This window comes from Lampetra fluviatilis, chromosome 5 (genome assembly GCF_964198595.1).
Source record: "Lampetra fluviatilis chromosome 5, kcLamFluv1.1, whole genome shotgun sequence".
NCBI lineage: Eukaryota > Metazoa > Chordata > Hyperoartia > Petromyzontiformes > Petromyzontidae > Lampetra > Lampetra fluviatilis.
In genome coordinates, this window is record NC_136279.1 from 11,690,233 (window position 1) to 11,717,273 (window position 27,041).

The 27,041-nt window shown below is 41.7% G+C and overlaps 1 protein-coding gene across 1 annotated transcript; it reads right to left on the bottom strand.

The window, feature by feature from the left end:
• Positions 1–560: 560 nt before the first annotated feature.
• On the bottom strand, positions 561–26,944 carry LOC144932559 (MAPK regulated corepressor interacting protein 2-like). The gene is made up of 5 exons (XM_078856760.1): positions 26,816–26,944; positions 26,119–26,206; positions 15,519–15,655; positions 7,274–7,375; positions 561–5,904 (listed from the first exon to the last, which is right to left on the bottom strand). The coding sequence occupies exons 1-5, from the start codon at positions 26,865–26,867 to the stop codon at positions 5,831–5,833; spliced, it is 453 nt and encodes a 150-aa protein (XP_078712886.1). The 5' UTR covers positions 26,868–26,944; the 3' UTR covers positions 561–5,830.
• Between the last annotated feature and the right edge of the window lie 97 nt (positions 26,945–27,041).

Here is a 27,041-nt window from a genome sequence, read left to right on the forward strand (position 1 = left end):
TATCCTAACCTATCAAATTAACCTTACGACAGTGCACACTTTTATGTAGATGTGACAGCAGATGTCTCATATGCCTCTAAATGGCTGCATAGATGCCCTAAGCAATGAATTAGGGGTTGCTTTTAGCATATAGGTGTTAATACCATCAAAGGTTTGTACACGAAGCCATACAAATATACAAACACAGACATAATTTCAACCGTGATGATGGGTACAAACTTAGTAATCATTGGAAAGATGTTATCAACCACGCAAAAAAGACTTAATTACACTTTTTTGGACCATCTTATCTGACAGGCACTATTTTACTTTACTTTACCGAGTGTTAACATCCCCAGTTATTTTTAACAGTACTCTCTTCACTGTTCAGCCAGCATTGGTATAAACATGGGCATTTTCGTTCTTTTGTCTATCATGTGTATCATGTGTTGAGCACTCCGTGCCGTCATGTGTTGAGCACTTCGTGCTGTCTTTGAGCCCCGCCCCCCTCCCTCCCGATACGTTTCCATTCATTGGCTACCACATTCTGATGAGCCCCCCCCCTCTCCTCCCCCCTTCAACTTGCTTATAAGGGATTACATCTTGAATCATTGCCTCACTTCATGCAGCTAATTCGGCTGACGGTCCCACCTGATGACGGAGACTTGTGTTGCCTCCGAAACGTCGTGATTTGTTTTATTTTATTTTCATTAATTTTGATGTTTTACCTACGTGACTTTACCGAAAAAACCTAAGAATATGAATCCTTGCAGTCACGAAAGCTTCAAATCTAGAGTTAATAAAGGTGTTTTCTTGTTCATGTCTTTGTTTATTGCGGTTGCACCCGATTCAAGAGCCGAATGGCTCACAGGGCTATACCCAAATCAATGAACTTGAACATGGATGTAACAAATCTGTATGCATAGCAGGGCATTACCTTGAAAAAGCAGGATACTAGATTCTAGAATAAATCATGCAAGTTAAACCTTGAACCAACTCTGTACACGTTACACATTATACAAAAGCGTGGACACTTTTTTTTTTTGGACAAGGTATGCATAGCTGAAAGCAACAGCTGTATGCACGGACAAATTAATTGAACTACTTGGTGACAAAAATCAATTCACAGCTCTCTAAAGTCTATACAAACCATAAGCATTATTGACTTCCAAAGTGAGAACAATAAATCATTTATATCTAATACGGTTGGTAAAAGTCCAGAGGACTGCATTTAAAACAATAGACGAATATTTTATGAAGCAAGTTCTCTATTTAGTGGTCCTCTAGAGACATATGAAACAAATGGAGTAGTTATGGGGGGGTATGAACAAAAATTAAAAAACACGTTTAAATTTTCCAATTTTTTTTTACAATCTACCACTTAATGTGCTTCGATGACGAATCCCATGTCAAGGATCGTTACTTTGACAAAATGTAAATTAGCTTATAAAAATCTATTGTAAAAAAAAACCCATGTATTTGTACTAGAAAATGCAACATAACCCCTTCCTAAAGAGCCTGCCTAACAACGATAATAAAAAAACATGTAATGGGTCATTTGTTGAAGTCCCATACTCATCTGCTGATACATTTCAAATGTATAGGAATGAATTTATCGATGCATTTAAGCCACACAGCATAACTAAATTAAATTGTACCAAAGCCCGAATCAGTAAAAAGGTCTGGGCATGGATACAATAATAAAGATTAAGCAGTGATCAAAAGTAATTAAGAACCCACGGACCCTTACATTTGATGCAAGAATTGTTTACATGCACACACGATGTTGCAATACAGTAAAAGCATAGGTTAGTCCATAGCAATGTTTTTGGGGAAATTTGGACAATTCCACAACATATTGAAAAAAAAAAAACACCCAATCTGGCAGCCCTGGAGGAAACTTTTACCAAAATTCTCACGAGCAACAGGCCGCGATTTACCCTGGGATACGCTTTAGTTGCAACTTTGGGATTATAAACAACATTGTACAGGAGGGTGGCGTATCAGAGGCCTTTTTTGTCCAGGTGCTCACATGTGGTTGTCTGTCGAGCGGCATAACCCAGTCGCAGGTGCCTCTAGAGGGAGACAATCTGCACCTCAACCTGACCCGACTGATGACATAATTGATGTCGGCACCAGGACAAAAAAAAGCCTCTTACCTCACCATACCATATTTGAACAATTTATGATCTCATATTTTAAGATTAAATAATTCACACAAAACATGTTGTTTCAGCTGTTTCAGGGCAGGTGGAGGTGATCCAGGGACTCACACTTTACACGGGCATGTCTTTCAAAAGAAAAGGCCAGTGGATAATTAACACAAATGTGCTGGGATCGCAATCACGGTGTAGCCAACAGATGTAAAAAAAAAAAATCACAAGCTCAATATCCAGCTTGCATCGAGCATCATTGCATGTGCATGGAAACTCGGGCTCTGAATCACACTGCAGCCAGTGCCTTATATACTGTACATGTTGGATGACCGTTTTAAAACTGAAAAGTAACCAAATGAGTTTTATCCATAAAAAACAATTGTACAATTATTTAACAAATATAAACGTGGATAAATGTCATTTAAAAAAATCACATTTAATTCTGGCCACTGTAATATAACTGGGGTCCAGTGAGAAACTGAAAAAAACACTTCATATAAGTGTGTCCAATTTAGAGCAAATGGATATTACACATTTTACTTCATTATGTTCGAGGATACGCTTCAAAAGATCAACACATTCGGTACGACTATATTACACCCTTGCAATAGAAAAATAAGAATTGAGGACAGTGGATAAGCACTGAACTAAGCAAAAGTTGTATAGTGGTCCCTCGGTTTACGATGCCATCGATTAACGATCCGCCTCCCATAGGGCCCCATTGTTTCCATTAACGATACATTTTCGATTAACAATGTTTACGATATCACGTGAACCCGTCAACTTCGGCTAATCGGAGCTCTCATAAGTGGACTCAGCAGACATCAGCCAATCAGCGACCCGCCCCTTTCATGAGCGTCTTGAGAACAACTGGTTATCTTTTAAATGTTTAATAAACATTGCTTGTGGAAACAGCTCTCTTGAATACTTTGGGATTTGTGTTACTTAAAAGTGAAGTAAGATCCATAGCAAAAAGATCGAGGAAGTCGGCACAGCAGACAAATGTTGACAGTTTCTTCAAAGAGACCAAGATTCGAGCCATCAACATCTGAAGGTAAGAATTATTATTTTATGCTCAATTTATGAACATTTGTACGCTCTATTTATTAATAATTTATCCATGTTTCTATGAATATTAATGCTTTAATGTTCTTATAACATTTAATATGTAAAATTAAATTTTAATAAATAACTATGCTTTTAGGGTGGTCATCTTCCAAAAGTCTTTAACATGCATTTCCTATATTCGACTCACGATCATTTCAATTAACGATGGTTTTCGTGGAACCAATTAACATCGAGGGACCACTATTATGATCTTACATTTTCTTGGCAGCCCCATGGTATAGTTTTGTATGTTATCATAAGCACGAGTACACCAAGACAAAAGCCATATATGCCTTCCATTTAAAACACGCATTTCATGGGAGATATATGTACATATACAACATCTATGTATATACAGTAGAATGTGTGTGTGCATATTTACACAAAGGCAATCAATTCGGCTTTGAGAAGTGGAAATTAAAACGTTTCTGAGGACATCGACTGATCGTTTCACAATAGGAACACCCAGATAATTATTCGGTTTCCTCGGCTGAGGTTTTGCCATCGTATTTGCAATTCTCAAAACTTTTAGACCACCCCGTGTATATACACAGTATATAACCCTAGCAAGAAAGTGCACATTTCTATTGCTTGTGAAAACATTTGAACTTACAACCTATCAAACTGCTGTGTAGTCAAATACACTACTAAAACCATAAGGCAGCTAAGTTAATAAACCATAAATACATTTCATTTTTAAAATTCATTTCCATAAATACATTTTGAAATCATTTGACTAAACGCTAAAGATAATTATCTTAAAATATGGATGCTCATTAAAAATACAGATGATTTATTTATATATTGTGTATATGATAAAGCAATCCCACATCTTTGGGTGGCCAGCTGCAAGTTGGAAAGCCGACTAATCTTGATTTGAAGCTTTCGTGACTGCAGGAATCCATACTCTTTGGTTCTTTCGGTAAAGTCACGTGGGTAGAAAAATAATAATAGATCACGTTTAGATCACCACACAAGCAATTGTCCTCCGGTAGGATATTTATTTTTTCTACGCGACTTTACCGAAAGAACCAAAGAGTATGGAAAGTCAACTGTTGAAATATAATTGTGGCACGCCGATATTAAACGTATGCAAATTATATCGGCTATATTAGCAGCCATTTCGAACACACTCCCAATGTTTGCATAGCAGAAACTGTTATTTTGCGTTTCGTGACGTCACTTTTCAAGTAAGACGACTCGCAGTAAACAACACATCGTGAAGTAACACTTTGGGGGGGCGGGGGGAGGAAATGACGTTTCATCATCATTGTACCTCCAAGAGCTTTGAGCTGTGCAGCAGATACGACACAATTTACAATATCCCATTGTCCAGGTCGAGGGGCAAAAACATTACCACACAGCTCTCTCTTGCTGCAACATGCAGGGCCAGTTGTTTATCGCCATTATTGCAAGGCAAGCTTTGACAAAAATACGATTTTAAATCTTTAGTTTATATTATAAAAGAGGTGTTTTACACACAAGCCACGTAAAATGTATAGACGACGTTGCTTTATTAGACCCCTTTTAGTGCAGTGACCTTTTTGGGGAAAATCCTTCAGGCAACCTCCAATATGGAATCTCATCGTCAGTTACACAGCATTGTCAACAATGAAACACGCAACAGCAGCAGCCTTTCAGGATGATGACACTCTTATATAAGTTGTGTATAAAGTGAAACATCCATTTAAACTCACTGCATTTACCAGCGGCAAATAAAAGGCAATAAATACAGACATTATACTTGGAGATTGCTCACAAAGACACACAATTCATCAGATGCACCGAAATGCACTTCATTTTAACCCGGATATGAATCCGGTGCAGAATAATGGATTAGTGCGCAATAATGAGAAACACGAGTAATGGTACACTGTAGGACAGCAGATGCACCTTCCAGGATGAAGCAATTCCACGAGACCAGGTTTCAGGCCTTTGCTTAGGCACATGAGTGGAGGCTTGCAAGTGAATTCCATCCAATTAATAGAGGCCCTTAAGTGTTCGTGTTTCACAGCTCACAGGAAGTAAATTACAGAAACAGCCCACGTGAGCTGAATATCACTTGAAAACAAGACGTTCTCTTCGGCGAATCATTTGCAGTGTTCATATAACACTGGGTGTACATGTTTTATTGGCTTGACAGGACAGGCACATGATCAAATACTACGTGATTCACAAAGCCACACTTCTCTGGATTTTTTTTATCTGGCCCAAAACGTGATCTCCTGAAATGACGTATCAAGTTACTGATAATTAGTTGCCTCCTGTTCCCACGATTATGGCTGTTAACTTCTGATAGGGGTTCATAAAAATGTGTGATTGCAAGTAACGTTTAGATCTTTGTTTTATATGTAAGCACCACCGAGGAACTGGAGCATGACAAGTGAGAATATCAAGGCATCACATCTGACTGACAACATAGAAAATGTTTGTAAATCGTGATACCACCTCCACAGAATTGTTTTCACACCCTGCCAAAATATGTAGAATGGCTACACCCCACTGTGGTCACATTCATTTTTTTTATTTACAACTATTTTTCAGTTGTGTTTAACAGGCAAATTTTGGTTATTTTCTTGTCTTTCGATTCACAGAGTATCCTCAATCGTAGCCAGGAACCTTTTAGCCCACCAGTCCTCAAGGTCCACTGGAACAAATTCTCCTAGAAGAAAAACATACCTCAAGTAAACAATACAACAGTTTCAGATAACCAGTAAGTCTAAAATTAAGTGACCTTAAAGTAATTCTAGGACATGATAACACTTGGAGATATCTTAGTACAAGTACTCCATACTCTTTGGTTCTTTCGGTAAAGTCACGTAGGTATAAAATAAAATAAATCACGACGTTTCGATCGCAACACAAGCGACCGTCATCAGGTGGAACAGATACAGCAGGACAAGCTGGACAACTGCTGTATCTGGTCACTTGTGTTGCGATCGAAACGTCGTGATATATTTTATACCTACGTGACTTTACCGAAAGAAGCAAAGAGTATGGATTCCTGCATTCACGAAAGCTTCAAATCAAGATTGATAACAAGTACTCCCTAAATACATATGATGATGAGATGGTTAGGGTAGGGCAGGAAACAAAACTTTTTTTTAGAAAAGTGTCCCCAGACATGTTCCATTTAGATGCCTAGTAAATGTAAATTGTATTCTGGTGATCCCACTCCCGTGAAAATACTTGTCTTTTGACCATCACTCAAATGCTTGCACAATTATTGTTATATGGAGGGGCGGGTTGTGTCGAGGTCAACATTCTCAAATCAAGTCCAAGGTTCATTGGGACGGTGCCTCGGAGACAACAACACGATGACTGTGCAGGATCAAGCAGCAAACAATTCACCTTGTTGGTACCGATCCCATGACAATCACCGCGACACTGCTCAATTGTTTTACTGCATTTATTATGAACGTCACGCATTGTGGAATAGCACTGGATAATGAACTGGTGATGGAAAATGTAAAGGCGGCTAAAATGCGCAGGTTAGCGATACAGTTTGGTGTAACGAGTCTCATGCAGAAGTGTTTGTTAAGTGGTGCCGAGTTTAAATATGGATGTTAGTCGATAACAAGTGACGATGTAGATCTGACAGCAGATATCTCGAAATGGCTGCATATGTGCCCTGAAGAATTAATTATTCTTTGCTTCTGGCATAAACGTGTTACACGGATGGAACAAATCTGTATGTATAGCAGGACATTACCTTGACATATAAGGGTACTAAGATTCTAGAACTAACCATGCAAGTTAACCTTAAACCAACTCTGTACACGTTACATCATACAAAGGCATGGACATTTTTTTTGACAAGCTATGCATAGCTGAATGCAACACAACTGCATGCACTGAAAAATTGATTGAACCATCTACTTTAATGACAAGATCAACTTACGTCTGTAAATGCTAGACAACGCATAAACATTCTATCGACTGACAATTAGAAACATTTGATCATGAAGGTTTATCATTATGGTTATTGGAGGCAGATTTTGCCAAGGATTTTTAGTCACTCAACCACTTACTTTTCTGATTGTCGTCCGATGTGTCCAGCACATACTCCACAGGTCCTGCAGAGTTCCCATTCAGCTGCCTGTTGTTCATATCCTGTTTCACATTTTGCCATGCTAAACAGTAGACAAAACCAGAGGGAAAACTGTCAATTTTATGCACCTACGAAGACAGTTGTCAAAGCACAGTTAGGTATATTTTCACACGACATATTGTACCTTGGTATATCTTATAAAATGCTGTAATATATAGGTTCACTGTAATCGAGATATATATTAATATATGGGGGTGACTGTTATATAGCAGAAAGTACAGCTGATCCCTTGCAGCAGCCAAGCACGACCCATTATGTCAAACCCAACCACAATGACATCATATGGGATTCCATAACACATTAGGTGAAAGGCGTTTTCACCGTACAAATACTGCTACAAACCACATAACCCACAGTAAAACACACATACACACACGCCAATACTCGGGGATTGAACAGCTATTTGGGTGCTTGGCCAAATTGTTTGTTGAAATTTTATGGCCAGTTTTGGCACTTCATTCTGGTTCTCCCTGTTTGGAGATACAATGACTGCCGTTTTCTCACTCTGCAGAAACCCACCAATGACCTTTTGGTCACGAGTGTAAAAAAGGGGTAAAGGTGCAGCTCCGCAAGTATCGGCTCATGCAACTGCTGGTGGAAGTGTCTCCACGACAGGCAGCTTTAGAGATCACCTCCAGAAAGAGCGATAATTTGGGTTATTCTTCAGCACCACTTCCATGTATGGGATAGGTTGGGAGTAGCAACCCTTTGTGTGCAAAAGTTGAAATACCAAGAATAGGTTACCATTCTATTACTTAACGACTGCTGCTGCTGCTTACAGATCAGCTACTAATGAAATACGAAACAGACTAAACCCCCTTTATCACTCTGCTCTTTGATTTGCACTGGATGTACCATACAGGACCCCACCATTGTGACCTTTACTTAAAATCCAATCTCACATCGCTTGATGCAAGGCAAAATCTACATTGGGCCCTGTTCATCCATAAAATCCTGATTGACAAATATGCGCTCTACTTAGCCAATTCATTAACCCCACTGTCAAACCCAAGAAACCTCAGACATCCATCCTATTGCCTTTTAACTATCCCAAGAACGAGAATTGCCTTTGCAGCACCAAAGTATTGTCACCTTGTTTTCTCCCTTAACATCGTACATCTTCCGTCAAAAAAATATCCTGAAACAGAAAATTAGTGCTGGATACAGCCACATTTACGAATGCGATTGATAACTTTGATCCTTACCAGTTGTTTTGCTGCCTTGCTCAAGCTTCCATTTATTGTTGAAATATCGGCAAGAATTGATGTGCTCTTGCAATTTGTACTTGTATGCTTTATTTGTTATTATTCATTTTTAGTGACTTGTTTACACCTTTCCTATACTTTGCAGTCCTATTAGTTTCGTATTGTTCTTGTAAATTTCTGACACGGTGCTACTGCACATCTGTGAAAGAGCTTCATAGCTCATTGGATTCCTCCAGTCTAAATAAAGATTCTGGTTCTGACAATGGGTGACCTTTAGGTTATCCCTTGCACGTCTGTCGACTCGGATGATGCAAGGGGTCAGAAATCGGAGCCAAACCATTGCCGCCACAATTCTGCCATCTGCTGTATGAACCTGAAGTGTGCAGTGTGGGCGATTGAACAAAAAATAACTAGGGCCGTTGACCGTTTATAATATACATGGAAAGCAAATTGTGATTTACAAAACCGTTAGTATAGCTTGGGAAAGCTGTCAGATGGAGAGGATTACAAACCAATTAAACATTTCCATTAGGAAATAAATGTCGTGCTCAACTTGAGGATGAATGTTACTTCAAACTGTATTACACACCAATGCTGAATGTATAATGTAGGATACAAAATGACTTGTGTGTAAAAAGTCTGTGTGGCCAGTTTTGCACATGTTGTTAAGCAAATAAAAAAATGTATTTGAAGCTTTCGTGACTGCAGGAATTACTATTTGGATATTTCGGTAAAGTCACGTAGAAAGAAAATAAATTAAATAGAATATGACGTTTCGATTGCAACACAAGCAACCGTCATCAGGTGTGAATGAATGCAAGCTCGGAGACACATATACAGAGAGACAAACACAGACACGGATAGAGATACATACACAAAGAGAGAGAGACACACGGGGGAGAGACACACACAGAAAAACAACGCCTCTGTGACGAGGCATTATATAGAGGGGGGGGGGCAGATCATAAATTAGCATGTCAATAAGAGCGGCAGGGGGAGAGAAATTGGAAGTTGACAAATCTAGTAAAATTTAGAGAGTGGCAGGGGGAGAGAAATTGGAAGTTTGAGAAAACAAACCTAGTAAACTTATAAATGTAATGCAATCGAAACGTCGTATTCTATTATTTATTTTCTTTCTACGCGACTTTACCGAAAAAACCAAAGAGCAAATAAAAAAAGGCCAGAGGGCACGTTGTGCACCCATGACCTCTGCAACTCAAGGTGGCAAAGCAGGTCCATCTGGAGCTTCTACGAAAAATAACTAATCGTTGGCCTATGGCCCCGAACAGTCAGTTATAGGTCATCCAGATACTGCCAACCTTGCAAAACAATACCGATGCAGGCCGGAGCCACGGCAGCGAAACCTGGGCATCACAAAGACAAAGTCGCCCAGAGCAGGAGACCGGGTGAATTAACAATTATAGCATTTTACATTTCTCCAGTTAGGGTGTAAATAACACTTTATGCATGTGGAGACGTACGATGTTTTATTCATAATAAACAACCTGTATTAGACACGATATATTATTGTTTTATACAGTGCACAACTAAACTATATGTATATAAAGCTATTGTGTAAAACAATTAAGAGACATTTGTAAATTTACTGATAGGCGACTCCAGACTGTTGGTCATTCGGGTCATGTGACCAATTCATCACGTTAGCGCCCAAGGGTGAAGGAGAGCAGATAATTATCACTCTTCCTTTATGTAAGCCATGGCCGGGATTTAAGCTCTGGTTGCTGGGTTCAGAGCAGTACGCCAACCCCTGCACCACCTCTCTGCCCCTGGCATCGAGATTCTGATATTGCGAAATATTCCCAAACAATGTTGTAGCAAGTGACGATCTAGAAATCAAGCCATGTTGCCACCACCACGGCACACACGTTGATTTGTGTCGTGGTAGCGTACTTCAAGTGACACTAAAGTTGCCCTTCTCTGGTTTCATATCTATTCCTGATAATCCCTCTTTCCCCATCCGACTAACCCAGGCTAACCCCTCATTAACCACACTGGCCCGAGTGGCCTAAGCAGCCAGCAGGCAAATTACGATGCACTGTACATCAACCACTTGATTTAAGGAGTTCCACGCATTTGCAAAAATACAAGTGAAGTGATGACCAAAATTGCTCATTATCATCAGCCATTTCGAATGCACTGCTGGATCAAGGCCATAGCAAGCCACGATTAAGTAGTAAACCGAAATGTAATGAGTTACCAATTAAAGTTTCCCATTGCAGTATAATAATGGGTGACTTTTACTCAAAAATAGGTCAAATGTGTACAGACACGATGGTTAGCGAGTTTGGTATTTGGTGTGAGGAATAAGTGACGTGAGCATCTGTTAAGAGTTTGCAGACAGCCAAGACATGAACATGATAAATGCTTGTTTCAAAAAGGAATGGACATGGAGATGCCCAAACGGCAAAATTGTGAACAATTTATTTCACTACAACTCGAATGACTGAATTAATAAAAAGGCAAGTTTCCAGGATTTCCCTGCCATAGCAAAAAAAAAGTTTCGCGCACAGGATGCATCGTTCTTTCGATTTGCAATGTCTAGTGAATGTCTCCACACATAGGTGGCCCTTGGGGAATGAAAGCCGATTCATTTGGTTAATTGAAATTACATTTCCAACATTACTTATATTAATATAATCTCTATCTGCTTTTGAAGTTTTCAAGGGCTTGACAACCACATCCCAGCATTAATTGATATCAACTGCCTCTAGCCAAGACAGCTGCTATTAAATCATATTAAATAACTCACCTGTCAAACACACACTCATGTAGCACTGGAAAGTATGCTATCAGTATAACTATTTAGTAAAAAAAGTATGGAAATGTGCAACGTAATTTTTTTTTATAATAGCCGCATAAATAATCTGTATAAAGTATATTTTAAAAATCCATCTTAAATGTAAAACAGTATTTCCAAATGACAACTCCGGGGTAATTACTTCCATATGAAACAATGAAAGAAATAACAATAGTGAACCAGTATCATCAACACAAACAGGCAAATTGCTGCAGAGAGAAGGCTTATTTTCTATATTAGCTGGGCGGTTATGCTTATGAATTTATGGAAACAGAGTTCACTACACGTTGGTAAATTCAAATTAAAACGGTAACTATTTTTAAAAAAAAATTACTGGTACCACGAGTCAGAAACTGGTAACCATTCCCAGTGATAATGTAGTAATGAATGCACAGATTTAAGAAATGTACCCCATGGTTTCAACTGCTGCCACCGGGAGACGGAATCGAACCAAACTGAACGAGCGGCCACTGAACTTCAAGGCCAGCGTGCTCGCCATTTACATCCCAGCAGCTCCCTTCGATTCTCAGTTAAAAAGGTAAAACAAGCTATGTTTGTTGTTCATAAGGAATCTGTATGACAAAACTACAACAGTTTTTTCCAAGTTTTTCCCCCCCGTTCGGTTACTGGTAATTAACAAAAAATGCAATAAACAACCTTTTTTTCTATATTCGTGTCCAATTACAAAACCATTGCTAGAGTTGTACATCTTGCACAACCCCATTGGCAGAGACAGATGTTTTCATTCGAATATGCACTCTAAATTGACAGCAGTATTTGAAAATTGGCCAGAAGATAATACAATGCGAGTAATAAATATAAAGATTAGTTTATGTTTGAGGGAACAGCTCCCTGGACTACTGCTGCAGTACCATAGCATGTGCATATCCTGTCTTCCAGGCATACACAAACATTCATAATATATGTTAAACATTTATTTAAATGGGTTTACAAGAGGAGTTAATGTTTATAATGGAAGGTGAAACAAAAAGGTCAAAACTGGCCCATCATACTAATACTGTATTAGAAACAAGTTTTGCTGGCTTGCTGGCTGATGCACGGGCACGCAAGTGCACGGCGATGACGTCACCATCAACCCACAGCATTGAGCCGGGTTCATGCGTCGCCTCCCCCTCAAACCACCCTCCCACCTTGGCCGTGTATCCCGAGCAAATGCACAGGCAATGCTCATTTGTAAGAACATCTCAACGAAGCGTTGTACAAGTCCAACAACACATGTTTGCCAATACAGGCAACATTCATCTTTTCGCACTGTAAACAATATGGAACGTCACGTCAAAATGTTTTTACTTTGCTTCTGGGGATTCTTTTGGAAAACAATAATGGTCCGATAACGTGTGCACTGGAATAGAGTAGAGCATAAAAGCATGGTATACTTTTTACTTTTTTGAGTGGCATTGTATTTAGTCTAGACTATAAACACCACAACCAACTTTTTGTGTTAAGTTACCACGTGTACAGACAAGCCTTGTATCAATCCACTGCTGGATTGGGGAGGGGTGCGGTTATCTGACCATACGACGCCACACTGGACCATGCGGGTTGTTGAAGGCAGGCGAATACATGGCTGCATAGAAGTACAGTACAACAATGTATGCTGCTGCACTACCCTCTGCTGACCACAACGTAGCACCAGCCCAAAAGCAACCTAAGACAATCCAGGCTCAACTCTGCCAAGATCGAGTGCATTCTGGGTGATTTAATGGAATTATGATTAACTCAAGATGATCAAGTATGAAAAACATTATAAATGGCCACGAGCAAAAAAAATGATACAAAGCTTTGCAGAGCCACACCACAAAATGAAAGATGAATAAAATATTCAATGATGGCAAAGTGTAGTCAGAGGCATGGCACATGTTGAATGGCTCTACTTAAATAATGCAATACACATTTTCCATCATAGTGTTTTGTATTAAACTAGGTGAAAGGCCACCGACGTTCATTCTCTCCTTTTTAACATTACCATTATAACAATTGTGTTGGAACATTATGTTTTGTATGATTAAGGGCACCACTTTCATGTAATCCTCACATTTGAATGGTAAATTCTAGAATTGGCAATCTACTGGAAAGTATGGGTGAGGGCACATGATTGTTTGACTCTCATTGTCAAAATGCATGTTTCACATAAGGGATTCAAAATTAGGATTAATAATAAATACCAAATGTATTACATGCTGAATTTTGGCAAAGCATTAACTATTATATTGCCAATCTTCATCATCATCAGCCATGGTCAATTCACCACTGGAGGAAGGGCCTGCCCAAACCACCGCCATGCATTCACGATCCTGTGATAATTCACCCAGTACCGACACACAAGCCAATTTCATTGCTACATCTCTCTCAGACACATTCAGTTCCTTGGCTCTCATGTTTTCTTATTACACCAACAAATAATCACATTCTATATTTAGAAGCACATGAGAGTCCTTGGTGATTAGCAGTCTACATTTCTGGGTCAGGAAATCAAATACTGTAGATAAACACAACACCCAGGTCAGATTTGAAAGAGACTTGAAATCTCAATGGTTCTCACCTGCTAATATAAAGTGTATCATTCAATCAACCAATTAAATTAAACATACTTTGAAAAGCTATCTGTAAAAAGCTTGCTCGATGAATGCACACGCATGCCTCATCTTCCTAACCATCAGCAAACAGCACCAAGTCCAGTTCCTCTGCATGGATGACAAACAACGTTGCTTGACACGCGCGCGCACTGGCAAACTGGCACACTGCCAACTGGAATACTTGCCAACCTGCACCATCCACCAGTGCACAGCCAGTTATTTTGTTCCATTTGTACAACCTTCTGAGCACACCCCCCCTGGATTAGGTTACTTAGAGCAGCATCCATGTGTTCTCACTGTAGTGGCAAGAGCTGGTGTTGCGAAAAAGCCACTGACAAATGTAATCGGCCACGAAAAGTTTCAGGAGCAGGTTTCTTGCAACGTCACTCTTTCAACAACCACCGGTCTTGAATATTCAAGAAATCTGGAGCCACGAATTCTCCTCCTGCATAGGGTTTGCACAGCTGTGCTATATATAGCTCGTATTGTTTGGTACAAAGTACAACTTTTTCGCTCCACATACCGGATTCCTGAAGCTCCTGGTACGTGGAGCGGAACGTCGGAAATAATGCAAAACACCACATAACATAAATTGCTTGGCCAGAGTTATAGGATCTTCAGGAGTGGGGCCGCTTTTGTGGATAAGCACATTTTCCAATAAGTGGTTTAGTTTCCAATGTGTGGAAATATATTTTTTTATCCATGACTATTATCTTCAATATTCATAGCTAATAGTAAGAATATTGCGTGTGGTCCAGTACTATGACAATCACGAATAATGGGATGAGTTTATCGCAAGGAACGGGGTTCGTGGACTCCTCTTATCCACAACTTTTCTCTGATAATCACAGATAATATAGAATGGTATGAATTTCGCACGTAGTAGAGTTCAATGACTGCTACCCGTGGTAAACATGGGTAACGGAATGATCAACATGGAGTACTGCACAGTACTATACTTGGGTGTTTGTGACAGCATCTGCTACAAAGATGATAAAATTCCTCAACGTCATCAATCACCATGCACCATCATCTATTTCACCAACCATCATTTAGTAATTCTTCATCTATCACCATATGCATCGCCATTGTGCCATGACTAGCATTTACGGTGTTAAGTTTACTTGCAGCACTATCCCACATGGGTATTGAACAGAATACAAACACTTCCTCACCAACTTCTCTAGCTTGCGACTCCAATGCCCGTTCCTGCAAGTAGTCTCTCGGTTGCAGACTGACAACGACAGTGATCAACCAAGCGGCGGTGACTGCAGTTGTGACCACGACAACAAAAGATCATTACCACCATCCATAGTCTTCGTCATCCATAACTCATCATCCCTTATTGTGCCGACGACTGGCGAACAAGGTAGGCGAGACATTCATCGAGCAGGAGATTGATACAAATGCGCTGTACGTGTACATTACATAAAGTATACCATATATCTGCACGTCCAAGTATGTTCAAACGTGGATATTCACACACATGGCAAGCAATGTGTTCTTAACAGTGGAGCGGCCCCCCCAACGTGCTGTGGCACTCACTGCTGTAGACGAAGCTGACGTTTTCGGCGTGCGAGGACGTGCCGAGCTCCTTGTGCGCCGGTGCCGGTGTGGGAAGGTGCAGCCCGTTGCTCCGCTTGCCATTGACGGGGTTGAACACCAATTTGGGGGTCACACAGCTGACATGGCAACAGCACAAGACAGGAAACAGAACTTAGCGGCGCATCGCAGCACACGCCTCTAAATTTTAATTGCTTCAAAGCGGGCGATTGGGATAATAGTGCGGAGGCCGTCAAGCATACAAGATACAAAATCTTCCTGGTTGCGAGGTGGCCATTAAGTGGCAGCACGAATTTTAACGATATCCCTTTGTAGTGTTTGTTTTCACTAGGTTTCCTCTCACCCACGTAAATACGAAAAATACCAGGCAGGACCCTCATAAAAGGACATTTTTGTGACTCAGTCAGCGTTTCCTGGATAGAGGACATTCATGTATTTAAAGTGTCTTGCCAACTTTCCCAAATAATAAAGCCACGAGCCAAAATTCAGTAAAAAAATGCACAAGCACAGATTATGTAATGCTTTCCAACTTCCGTTTATCCTTGGAAACAATCAGCAGTCCGAATCCTCACTGGTAGCTGGTAGGGGAAATTAATGTTTGCATCTTTATAAATTGTCCCTTTTTTACCGTTGCTTTGTGTCTCTCAAGTTCTAGATGGTAATTCCTGCAGTCACGAAAGCTTTAAGTCAAGATTTAATTTGATCACGTTTTCTAGTTGTCTCAAAGGGCAACTCCATATTAGTTACAACTTCATAATTCATAATGAGTCATGTTTACCAAGAGCTATCGTGCCTCCCCCCACCCCATTATGGACAGGGCGAATTCATATATGCTTTAGTATGAGAGTGTAAAATATCCAAATGAGACAGCATTTCACAACTTTTGTTTTCTGCAGCAGCCAGCAAAGACCGGGCACGCCAATTACATGTATTGTATGTCTGTGCATTATTCTAGAAGGCACGTGGCCAATGTTAAGTAATGCTGCAGTCAGCCGATCTAAAGACATTAAATGGAATGAGCTGTACATTCTAAAACTCACTTCAGCTGGCTGGGAGAAACAAGGTTTTAGTTGGCATGTTTTGATTAAAAAAATGATTACGCAGTCAGGAAGTTATTTCTACTTGTGAAACGTCACGGTTTATGGGAAAGCAAAATTAGTGCTGCGAAGCATCACATGTCTTGGGATGCGAGTACGTTTTCTACAGGCGACCACTACTTTGGAAAATAACGATAACAACCACACACACACAAGTATCATTACACTCACTATAACAACCATCTCCAGATGTTGCCTTCTCTCACACTGGCTTTGTTAAACAAAATACAATACAAGTGGTACATAATTACAATATGTACAATAAACCTGATGTAGAACTTGTCTTTAAATGTAAAGACACTGTTGAATGTCGTGTTACAAATGAGAAATGTATAACCTTCACATTGTAAAGGAGACAAACTGAAGAGGTCGTTGTTCACAACATTAATTTCTCAAGGTCACTACAAGGGACGGAGAGCACAAGGCAGAGGGTTTTAAGTTTAAAGGTTTGAAACCGAATTCCTGAAGACTGGTTTTTCAAACCACATTTTAGGTTCAGTGACCAGGAGAAAATGCTATTGCAACATTTAATAATGCGCAACGATATATGCATTGTTAAAGAAGCATAATCAACATTAACGTTTAGGATTGCGTATAGTGAAAGATCATACTGGGGATATTTATTTATTTCAAGTGCTGTACACACCCCGATACGAGTTGGTAGGTAAATCAATGCTCATCCACACTTTGCACAAAACAAAACTTGCGGAACATTAAAACACCGAACCCCATGATTAATTAAATCGGCAAGTTGCAAAGTTTTACTTCCGTATATATAGGTTCGATATGGGTTTGTATTTGTCCAAGTTTGCTGTGACGTACATTCTTTCGTATGCTAATACAAATGCTCGAAACTACAGTTTAAATTTACAAGTGCGTTTTGTGTTCAGCCAGCCCCAGAAACAAAAACAGTCCAAACAAATCCAGCCCAGCCATTATCTCACTTGTGATCTACTGATAAATGTGACCTTAGGGACCTACCTACCCAGAGAAGACATCCCATTATACATTATTACACCCACACCTGCTCTATGTATTATTGAGCTCATACGTCAATGCATCGTGCACTGCTGTTAAATTACAGAAATTCCATAAAAAGGAGGACATTTGAAAGTATTGTTTTAGGAAACTATATTAATGTGCCTAGTTTACTTTAACCACAGGCAATATACGCCATGTAAAGTAATTCCTGCGTCAATAGAAAAAAAAGTAATTACTGCCTTGTGACAGTTTTTTTCAAGTCAGACCTGGGGGTCAATTGTAATTGCAATTACAGTTGAATTGTCAGCTGAAATTGCAGGACCTCTTAAAAGGCTGCCCTAGGATGCACAATTATTGTGGTAAACCTTTCAAGTTTCAGTAGGAATAAGGAGCTTCAGCTATGGACAAGTCGCCCGGAATGTCCGATCGTCATATCTTGGAAGCCAAGCAGCGCTGAGAACCTGAAGTGCTTTGATGGGTTCACCACCATGCACAAACAGGTTGCCATGTAGGGCTTGTGGGACCATATTGTAGTAGGCAGCAGTGGGAAAATCAGCTAAATGTATTGTTGTAATGTACTTCTGGTCCTGCGTCTATGCTCTCCACCTTCACCAGCTCGTACTGGACCAACATGGTTATGTATGGTGAAACAACCCCCTTGAGCTGCACAGTGTGGGAAAGCCATCATTTAACAGTGTGGAGTGACAATAAAATGGATTTGCAGTGTTTTATGATTTGCATTTAAAATACACAGACCTTTATACAGGACATTTTCAATTAGGTAGTCTGTGACCAATCACGAATCTACAATTTTACATGACCACACACCGCCTGACCCAAGCAGGAAACAAATCGCTACCCAAGGTGACGTAATTACTCTCAAATGAAGCCATCAATGACGTTACTCAGGCCAGCAATAACATGCAACAAATATTACAATATTAAGTCAATGAGCAAACACCTTGATTGCAAGGAGGTGCACAGTGGTAAGCACACTGCACAATGAACCTGACAACCTGAGTTTGATTCCTGGGCACGGATAACATCAGTGGCGAGTAATATTGGATTCTTTCCGAGGCAGGGTGCCGAAGACACCCCATTTCACCGCCTCACACCGACCAGCATGGGTAAGTGTGGTCAAACAACCCGTGACCTATACGGATCTGGCATGTGTGTGGGTCCCTTAAAGAGAATGCCAGTCACATGTTAAGTCGAGATTAGACTTGTAATCCAGCCAAACTCGGGTTGTAAAAAGAGTAAAATATGTCAGTTTAACAAAAATCACATTTGAATCACCACCTCTAGTACAGTATTGTATTTCCAAATCCGTTCCACGTTCTCGATTGCAGATACTGAATGTACTTAAAACTTCAACCGGAACTGTTTTTGCAAAAGCACATTTAAGAAAAGAAACCTAATCTATCAATCATCTCTAAAAAAAAAACTACATTTAATAAAAAGTATGCAAGCAACAATAAATCACGATATAACAATATTTAGAAAAATATTAAAGCATTTGATTACCACGGATATTTTATCGTACAATATATCGTAGTGTCGGTATATTTCAGGAAACCAAGTTTTTACGGTGTCTAGAAAGGATGAACGCAATGTGTCAAATTTGTGGCACCACTCTTGAGAAAAGGTGTAGCAACTGAATGTATATGTAATATTAAATCAATATTTCGATAAATATCTTTTGTTAAAAAGGGCATGAGGAGAAATGAAACCGGTACTCTGGGGGTTTGCCACTTCCCAAGGTCAAGTGGCAATGATCGATACACTACAAATGTCACAGGGGCTTAAGAATGCATATGATTCAGATTAAAATAGATTCTTAAGCTCAAGTAATTAGACTGGACTCACCGAACCACATGATGGCTTGAGGAAAACTCATTTGGATCGGGGATGCGGTGAATCATTACTAAACCCTGCACATTTAAATTAGCCTCCTTGTGTTTGGCTGCAAACCATTTCTTCAATGGAGAACCATGTTTTAGGTAATAAGTGAACTCAAAGCTCTGGTTATGACAGAACAAGTCCCATGAGCTCTGGCAGCATGGCATGGGACTTACCAGCTGCTGCTGCAGCGCATGCCACCATGTGTACGCAACTTCATATTCCAAGTCTGAATAATTACACCACTTTCGACTGCGAGCTTAATTATATCTAAATGGGGGCGGAGGGGGAGGGCATGCTAAAGTCAAACAGAATGCACAACACCTGTCTCCCGAAAGCAGCTGCTTGCAGCCAAATACAGATTAGGAAATGATAGACAAACGAATGCGAGCTCGATCATTTGCCCCTGAACCTTGCTTCAGCAACTGCAGACACCACTGCTATTCGTCATCCTTGTGTAATTTAATACCATTTCCGCGGACATACAATCGAGGACTTTTTTTTTAATTCGGACTGCCAATGTGGTTAGGGTTGCCACCTTTGGAAGGGATTTCAGTCCCATGCAATTGTTTTGTAACACAGTACTCCGCCACATTGGTTATGATGTACATTAACTTGAGGATCTCATGTCAAAATGCTTTGACGGTTGGCTCTGAGCCTTAGACATGGCCAACAAATCCTCCTCCTGTGGACAGCAGCTGCTGCTGATGAATAAAATGTCAGTGAGGACAGCTGGTATGTTTGAACTTGGTTGTTTTATTATCCCGAATATTTAAAAATAACTTACTCCGGGTATGATGCACAAAACGATAATAGTCAGTCAAATGTATGCTATAGGTCACAATAGCTGGGCAAATGTCACGATTCCCAGCCATAAAACCCCAATTCCATTCTTACTAGTAGATACGATTCCTAATGGGATCATGGAATACAGTACTGGGAGCAGAGCGGTGTGGAGCAGAGCATTCAGGTAAAACAGAGGGCTGATAAGCCCTGGCCAGCAAAGTGTAATCGCCATTGAAACATATGGCTGATGCCTGGTGCGTGGAATTGGCCCAATTTAATCCCAAATCCGGCGTTGTGTTCAGGGAAGAGGAAGGCGCATATGTGCCCTGGGCAGCATAAATAGGCCAGGGGGTATGTATAACCATAAGCTGCTCCATTCAGCCCTGGTCAGGAATGGGCATAGGAAGTACCATGTTTGGGCCAACCGCCACGAGGCCATTCAGGCTCAATAGACCCTCCATTTTTGCCTGAATACCATATCAGAAGTGGGCCAAATTGAACACACTATGCATCGGAAATGCATTTCAATTGCAATTCTGGCCGTTTGTAATTGGTCAGAATGGGCATTCTGGCTAGCTGGAATCAGCGATCCCAAGTAAAGCATTGTCGAATGTTAGAAGCTAAAGTCAACAGAGAATCCCAATATAATGTGTTTATCATAGTCATGGAGATTTTAACATGGGAATTTCCCATGGATAAATCACGTTTCCGAGGGAAATGTCAACTTGTAAGAGTCATGCGTTTTTAAAGAGATAAAACCTTGACGAACTGTCAATTTCAATAAAACATGGCATGCTACTCCATTGACAGAGATGTCATTTAGAAGCGTATTAAAATGTTACTACATACGCATATACATTACGTTTAAAGTGGACTATTATTGTAACTGTTTAATACTGGGCTGTTTACAATGTCTATGAAGCAGTGACCTTGTGTAATATAACTGTCTGTGCAAACTATAAATAAACACTGTGCACCTTTAAATAAGACAGTACTTTATACTATAAAACACAATGTGCAGAATTGTCAATTAATATCGATGATGCATGTGTAGTGCCATAGAATTGGTCACCAAGCAGCATAGCACTGGCTGCTGGCAGGGAAGGTGATCTGCAGCTTGCAGCAGCCCTGACTGACAGCAGGCCAAGTGATAAACCCGAGGAGGGATCTAGGGTAAAGGTTACGGAAGGGACACGTCGAGAGCCCGCTAGTAGGTTCCAGAAGGGGGGCGTGGCCGGGGTGGAGCAAGGCCACGCTAACAGGATAAAAGAGGACCCCGAGCAGGAGCTCGGGGCTGTCGTTTGGAGTGGGATCCAGTCGTCGTTGCTGCTAAAGATCGTCACCATTTACGTCTTCACCTTCTCGGCGTCGTCAGTCAGGCAGTCTGCCAGCTGTCCTGACTGGGAGCTGTAGTTACCTCTTCTGAACTGTGAAGGCTGTTAATAAATAGAGTTGCGTATAAGCGAAAGACAGAAAGTGTGTAACGGTGTAGGGTGTGTATAAAGTGTACAAAGTGAGCTCGGTGTTTAATTAAAGAATTGCCTCCAAGAAGTTACGTCTCCAAGTCAGTCACTACACATGAATCATGCTCATGGTGATCATGATGCATGTGTAAGGAGCGACTTCCATGACACGTTGTGTAAAGGGTACTTTATTACTCACACTGGGCACAACACAGGCCAACACTTGTTCTTCCTCACACGGAGTATAACTCTAGGTATTAACACCTCTACTGGCTACACACACAGCCAATCACTTGGCGTGGTCCCATCGCCCTCACCTCGGCTACGCCGCTGACTGGCGGCGTTACGATGACGGCGATGGAAACCTCACAGGAGATATTCCACGTGGTCGGACGACGGAGAGAGATGTCGGCGAGCAGCGGCGCAGCCAGGACCCAGGACCCCACACACGAGCCACAAGCCCTGGGTCTGCTCCCCCTTATATCCCCCCTAGGCGTGGCTAGGCCCCGCCTCTGGCCACGCCCTCTCGTGGAACCTTCGAGCAGGTTTCCGGAGTATCTCGGCTAACCCCACCTTTGCCCCAGATACACCTCCTTCTCTGATTGGTTGGTACTTAACCGCGTCCATACCCGTGATTTCCTTTCCAGCCAGCAGGTGTCACCCTGTTATTACACATGTGTAAATACACTTTTTATTTTATCTATTTATACAAGTTGTATGCAATTTGTCATGTGACATTGCAGCATTAGTGGCAGAGTACATTCACCACAATTTAGAAAGAAATAGAATCTGGCCTTGCATAAAATATCAACCCTGAAGTGTACAATTCAAAGCAGCACGGGGTTATAGTTGGTGGGTGAACCATTGCTGTATATTTCTGCATGATCTAACCAAAATATCGACCAAAACTCATTTTTACTTAAAAAATGTTTACTGGACAGGTCGCTTCTCTTTTTCAGAGGCGACCTGGCCACAAATGATAGCTCAACGAAGTGGCTCATCATGTGGAAATTGATAGCAGATACTCTAATAAGGCATGTTTCTAAATGAGGGGGGAAAAAAATGGAGGTCTGAGAAAATCCATGCGACCACAAAGAGAACATGCAAACTCCAAATATACAGGCTACTTTACCAAAACATGCAGTATATAAATACAGTACAGTATATTTTCAGTTGCAAAGTGATTTAAAAATATACCTACTCTGCAGCTTTATGCAAGTCTAAGCAATGTGTCATTGTGACAGTGTAACAATGGTATGCGTTAGCCAATAAAGTAGATTACCTGCATTAATGAGAAATTAAAGTACAAACAAGCAAACTTGGCTCAATTAATTTCACAGCCACTCTCAATAATGCAAAAACAAAAATTTCAGAAATGTCAAAAGGGGGCAAGACTGCATTAAATGAACATGGAAAAACTGCTGAATCATCGACGACGTGAGCTAAAACTGATTCGATGTCTGCGAGAAGAACTGGTTTCCCAAACATATTTAAGGCACGGCTGCTTGTTAACCACAAGGTGCCTTACACAAGAGCTGCTGCGTCTGTTGCTCTGCAAGCTGATGAAACACACGTATTAACATGCTGACAGAGTACACTAGGCGTCTGTCACAATTCATCTAATTTCCCCTGTGGCTTGCAGGGGGGGGGGGTCGGTAAACAGCCAAGTGGCAGTAATGCAGATGATCAACTCATTCGTTCATCTACTGCTGGACAAGTCCTCTCTCCAAACGAATGTTGGTTATGTGGGGGGCTCTTTGCCTATACTCCCCCCATGCAGGTTGGTGCCAGTTGGTGCATGGACAGATGGATGGGAGTTGCCCAGGACATGTTCCAGGAATTTAACCCGGGTGCCCACAGTTCATAGTGCAATGTGCGTATCGCTACGCCACCGTACACACAGTAGCAATTAATGTTCATCCGAACAAAAGCGTCCCTATGCAAAAAACGCACTCTGTTGTATTTTCAATTTAAACAAAGTCTGATATAAAGGCCATTATGGCTGAAGGACCATGCATCGAGGGTGGCACAGCGATGCATCACGAGTTCAATGTGGAAACAGGTTTGTAGTTTTACCTGTAAATTAAATTAAAAGTTGGAGGGGCGTTTTAAAAGTCCATTAGGTGCGTGTGACCAGAGTTGTATAACTTTATTGACACCAGTCACACGTTTGGGGTGCATCTAACGTTCTCAGCTGTTTTATAACACCCTAACAGTACTGTGACGTTTTAACAATATTGCACATGAGACCATTAACTACGATATGGTGTGTTAACAAGCTCAATTTTACAGTTTCGTAATTAACTAGAGTACAGTACAGTACATCTACATTTACCATCTCAATGACTACATGATTAATGAGTGATTAAGGCTTGCCAGGTGTCGTAGGAGTGGGGCTCCGAGGTGGCTAAATGACAGCAGGGTTTAAGTGCGATGGGTTTTCTCTGGGCTCTCAAGTTTCATTAATTTAATTGGCCAAACATCAAAACGCAGGGCCCTCCAGAAAAAGCCTTGCCATTCGTCGAGGCTTCTTGTTGGGTAAAGAATTTGCACTCATCACCGTTATTAGTAACATTAAATGAAACAAATCTACTTTTTAAAAAGTACATGCTAATGTGGTTTAGGTAAGAAACAACTGTGCAGTACTGTATATGTAAAGCAAAGATGCTTTTAACAGTTCCTTAATTTATGGTTTATTCAATACTGTAGATAGAGACAATGACACAGCAGAAGAGGTCAGCACACATTATTGGCACGTGTCCTTGAACAGAGATAAAGGCAGTACAGTGCTCACACACACACACTTCACAACTTGCCGATTTAAAAAAAAATGCAAGATGCCCGAAACAAACCCTACCAGCATCAGTTACGAGTGTGACACACACACAGTGCCCATCCGACAGAACAGCTAGCAGTATCACTGCGTGGTCACACATACATTTGCAAAGCACTATATGGAATCACTGTAAATCACGGTATTTTATTTACAGAGAAATACATATGAATACACAAACCACGGGAAGAGATTAAATCACCTTCTTGGTTCTTTCGGTAAAGTCACGTAGAAGGGAAGTAATAAGCAGCATTGTAGCCGAAACGTCGTGAGAATTATTTCATTTTATTATGTTTTATTTTTATTATTTTATTACTTCCCTTCTACGTGACTTTACCGAAAGAACCAAGAAGATGAATCCCTGCAGTCACGAAAGCTTTAAATCGAAAGATTAAATCACGTTCAAACATTTACGTATCAACTTTTATAATCCAGTTCTAGTTGAGACTGACCCTCCATGCTGCTTTCAATGGAGTGTGTGCTTGCATGCCCTTTAAAAAAATGCATCAACCGAAGTGAAAGCGCTGTTTAAGCATAACGTTTGAATACGAATAAAAAACGCGCGCACACACTCACAGTTAAAGCCGCTCTCATGTTTGGCGAGTCAACAGAGAACAGCACGTGTCGTGGTTGGTACTCGGCAGCAGTGGGCAGCAGTGTGTGGTAAAGGTTAAATAACGGGAGCCCAGTTTCATCCCGGCTCTGGCAAGGAGACCCTGACCTTCGGGCAAGGTCACCGCACACGTGCAGCGTGGACCGGGGTTAGGATCACCAGGGAATGGGACCCAGGGATCACAGGGATACATGCCACACCGCCGGGCCACAGAACCATGAACCAAGATCACGACTTGGACTAAGACTTGTTCGGGGCCCGGACCGGGGCCCGGACTAGTCCCAGGCACCCGGGTCTGAATACATACAGGGACTATGGATAACAGGACAAGGACGCGGGTAGAATGACGCACTACCCGAACGAGAACCAGAATTAAGACCTCGGTGGGACGAATCAACTAAAATCTGAACCCGGACAGCCTCACACTCGGGAACTGGACCACCAAGACTTGGGAGACCTGGTCCCAGATGAGGACTAAAATCAGGCACGACTTGAAATTCGAATCGGTGCCAGACTTTGTGGACAAGAACCATAACACGTTGCCGACACCCAGACTGGGCGACTGCGAAACCCGGACTCAAGACCACAGGGCAATCAGTCTTGCCTCTGAGTCGTGAAACCAGGACCAGGTCACCCTAAACACACGGACTCTGGAACCGGGCCCGGACTGGGAGCAGAGTTAAACCGGGCCAGATCGAACACCGGACAGGAACATTCAACCCGGACTGGACCAGACCCGACCCGACCCGGACCGGACCAGACCAGACCAGACCAGACCCAGACCCAGACTCGTCATGCTTACGGCTGCAACTTCAACCCAACAGAAAAACACCCAGAAACAGAGAGTCTGACCCCCTCGGGCCAGACCCCCAGCGGGCACTTGGGATCAAACCCAAGGCCCGATCCTTACCAGGCCATCGGCGGTGACCGCTGCTCGGAGTTGAGGCTCCCGGCCTGATGGTCAACTCCGTTCTTATTGTCGGCCTGCTGCGCCGGACCTGTGACGGGACATTAAACAAGCGAGAGTTTGACGCAAGCCACACCACCACAAACCCCAGCAAGCAGCAACAACAACAAAATAAACCCAACACTCCTCCAATTCGATTCACCAAAACCAAGCTTACACGAAACTTCACATAAAAGGGCTCACACAAATCAACAACTTAAGCCGACAATAACTAGCGACACGTGTACCGGTTGTGTGGATAACTCCACGCAACCGAGATAATTGCGAAAACAGCCAACCCCATTGACGTGTCGGCACGGTGCTCGCTTGCACAACCCCATTCGGTGTTGCAGCTTTTACCCAGTTGTGCCCAAGGGATTTGAGCCCTTAACGATCCCGCCAGACACCAAAGTGCCACATGGCATTGCAAGATAAAGACGCTGCAGCCAGCCAACAAAGCGCCGTAGACCACCTTAAACTATTAATGAACAATGCCGTTCGTTGTTAAGCCACGTGTTGTTCGCAGAGCACGTGGAAGAGGTGACCCCTGACGAACACGGAGTTACCACCCACCGCTCCGCATGGCCCTCTGTCCCCCATTGTAATCGGCCCCGGTGGACAAGGTCAACCCGCCTCCTCCACACTGTGCCTGTGGCCTCACCTCGTAGCCTGTGCGTGACCATCTTGCTGGGCCCCCTCGTGATGGTGTACATCGCCGCGGTGTCCTTGTCGTTGCCGTAAAGTCCTAACTCACAACACGCACTCGTCCTCGAGTCCCCCCACGGTACTCGCTTATATAGGGCACGTGGAGAACCACATTACAGCGCCCCCCCCGCCTTCGCCGCACTTGGTACATCCCGCCGGTGTGAAGCCGACCAATAATACGT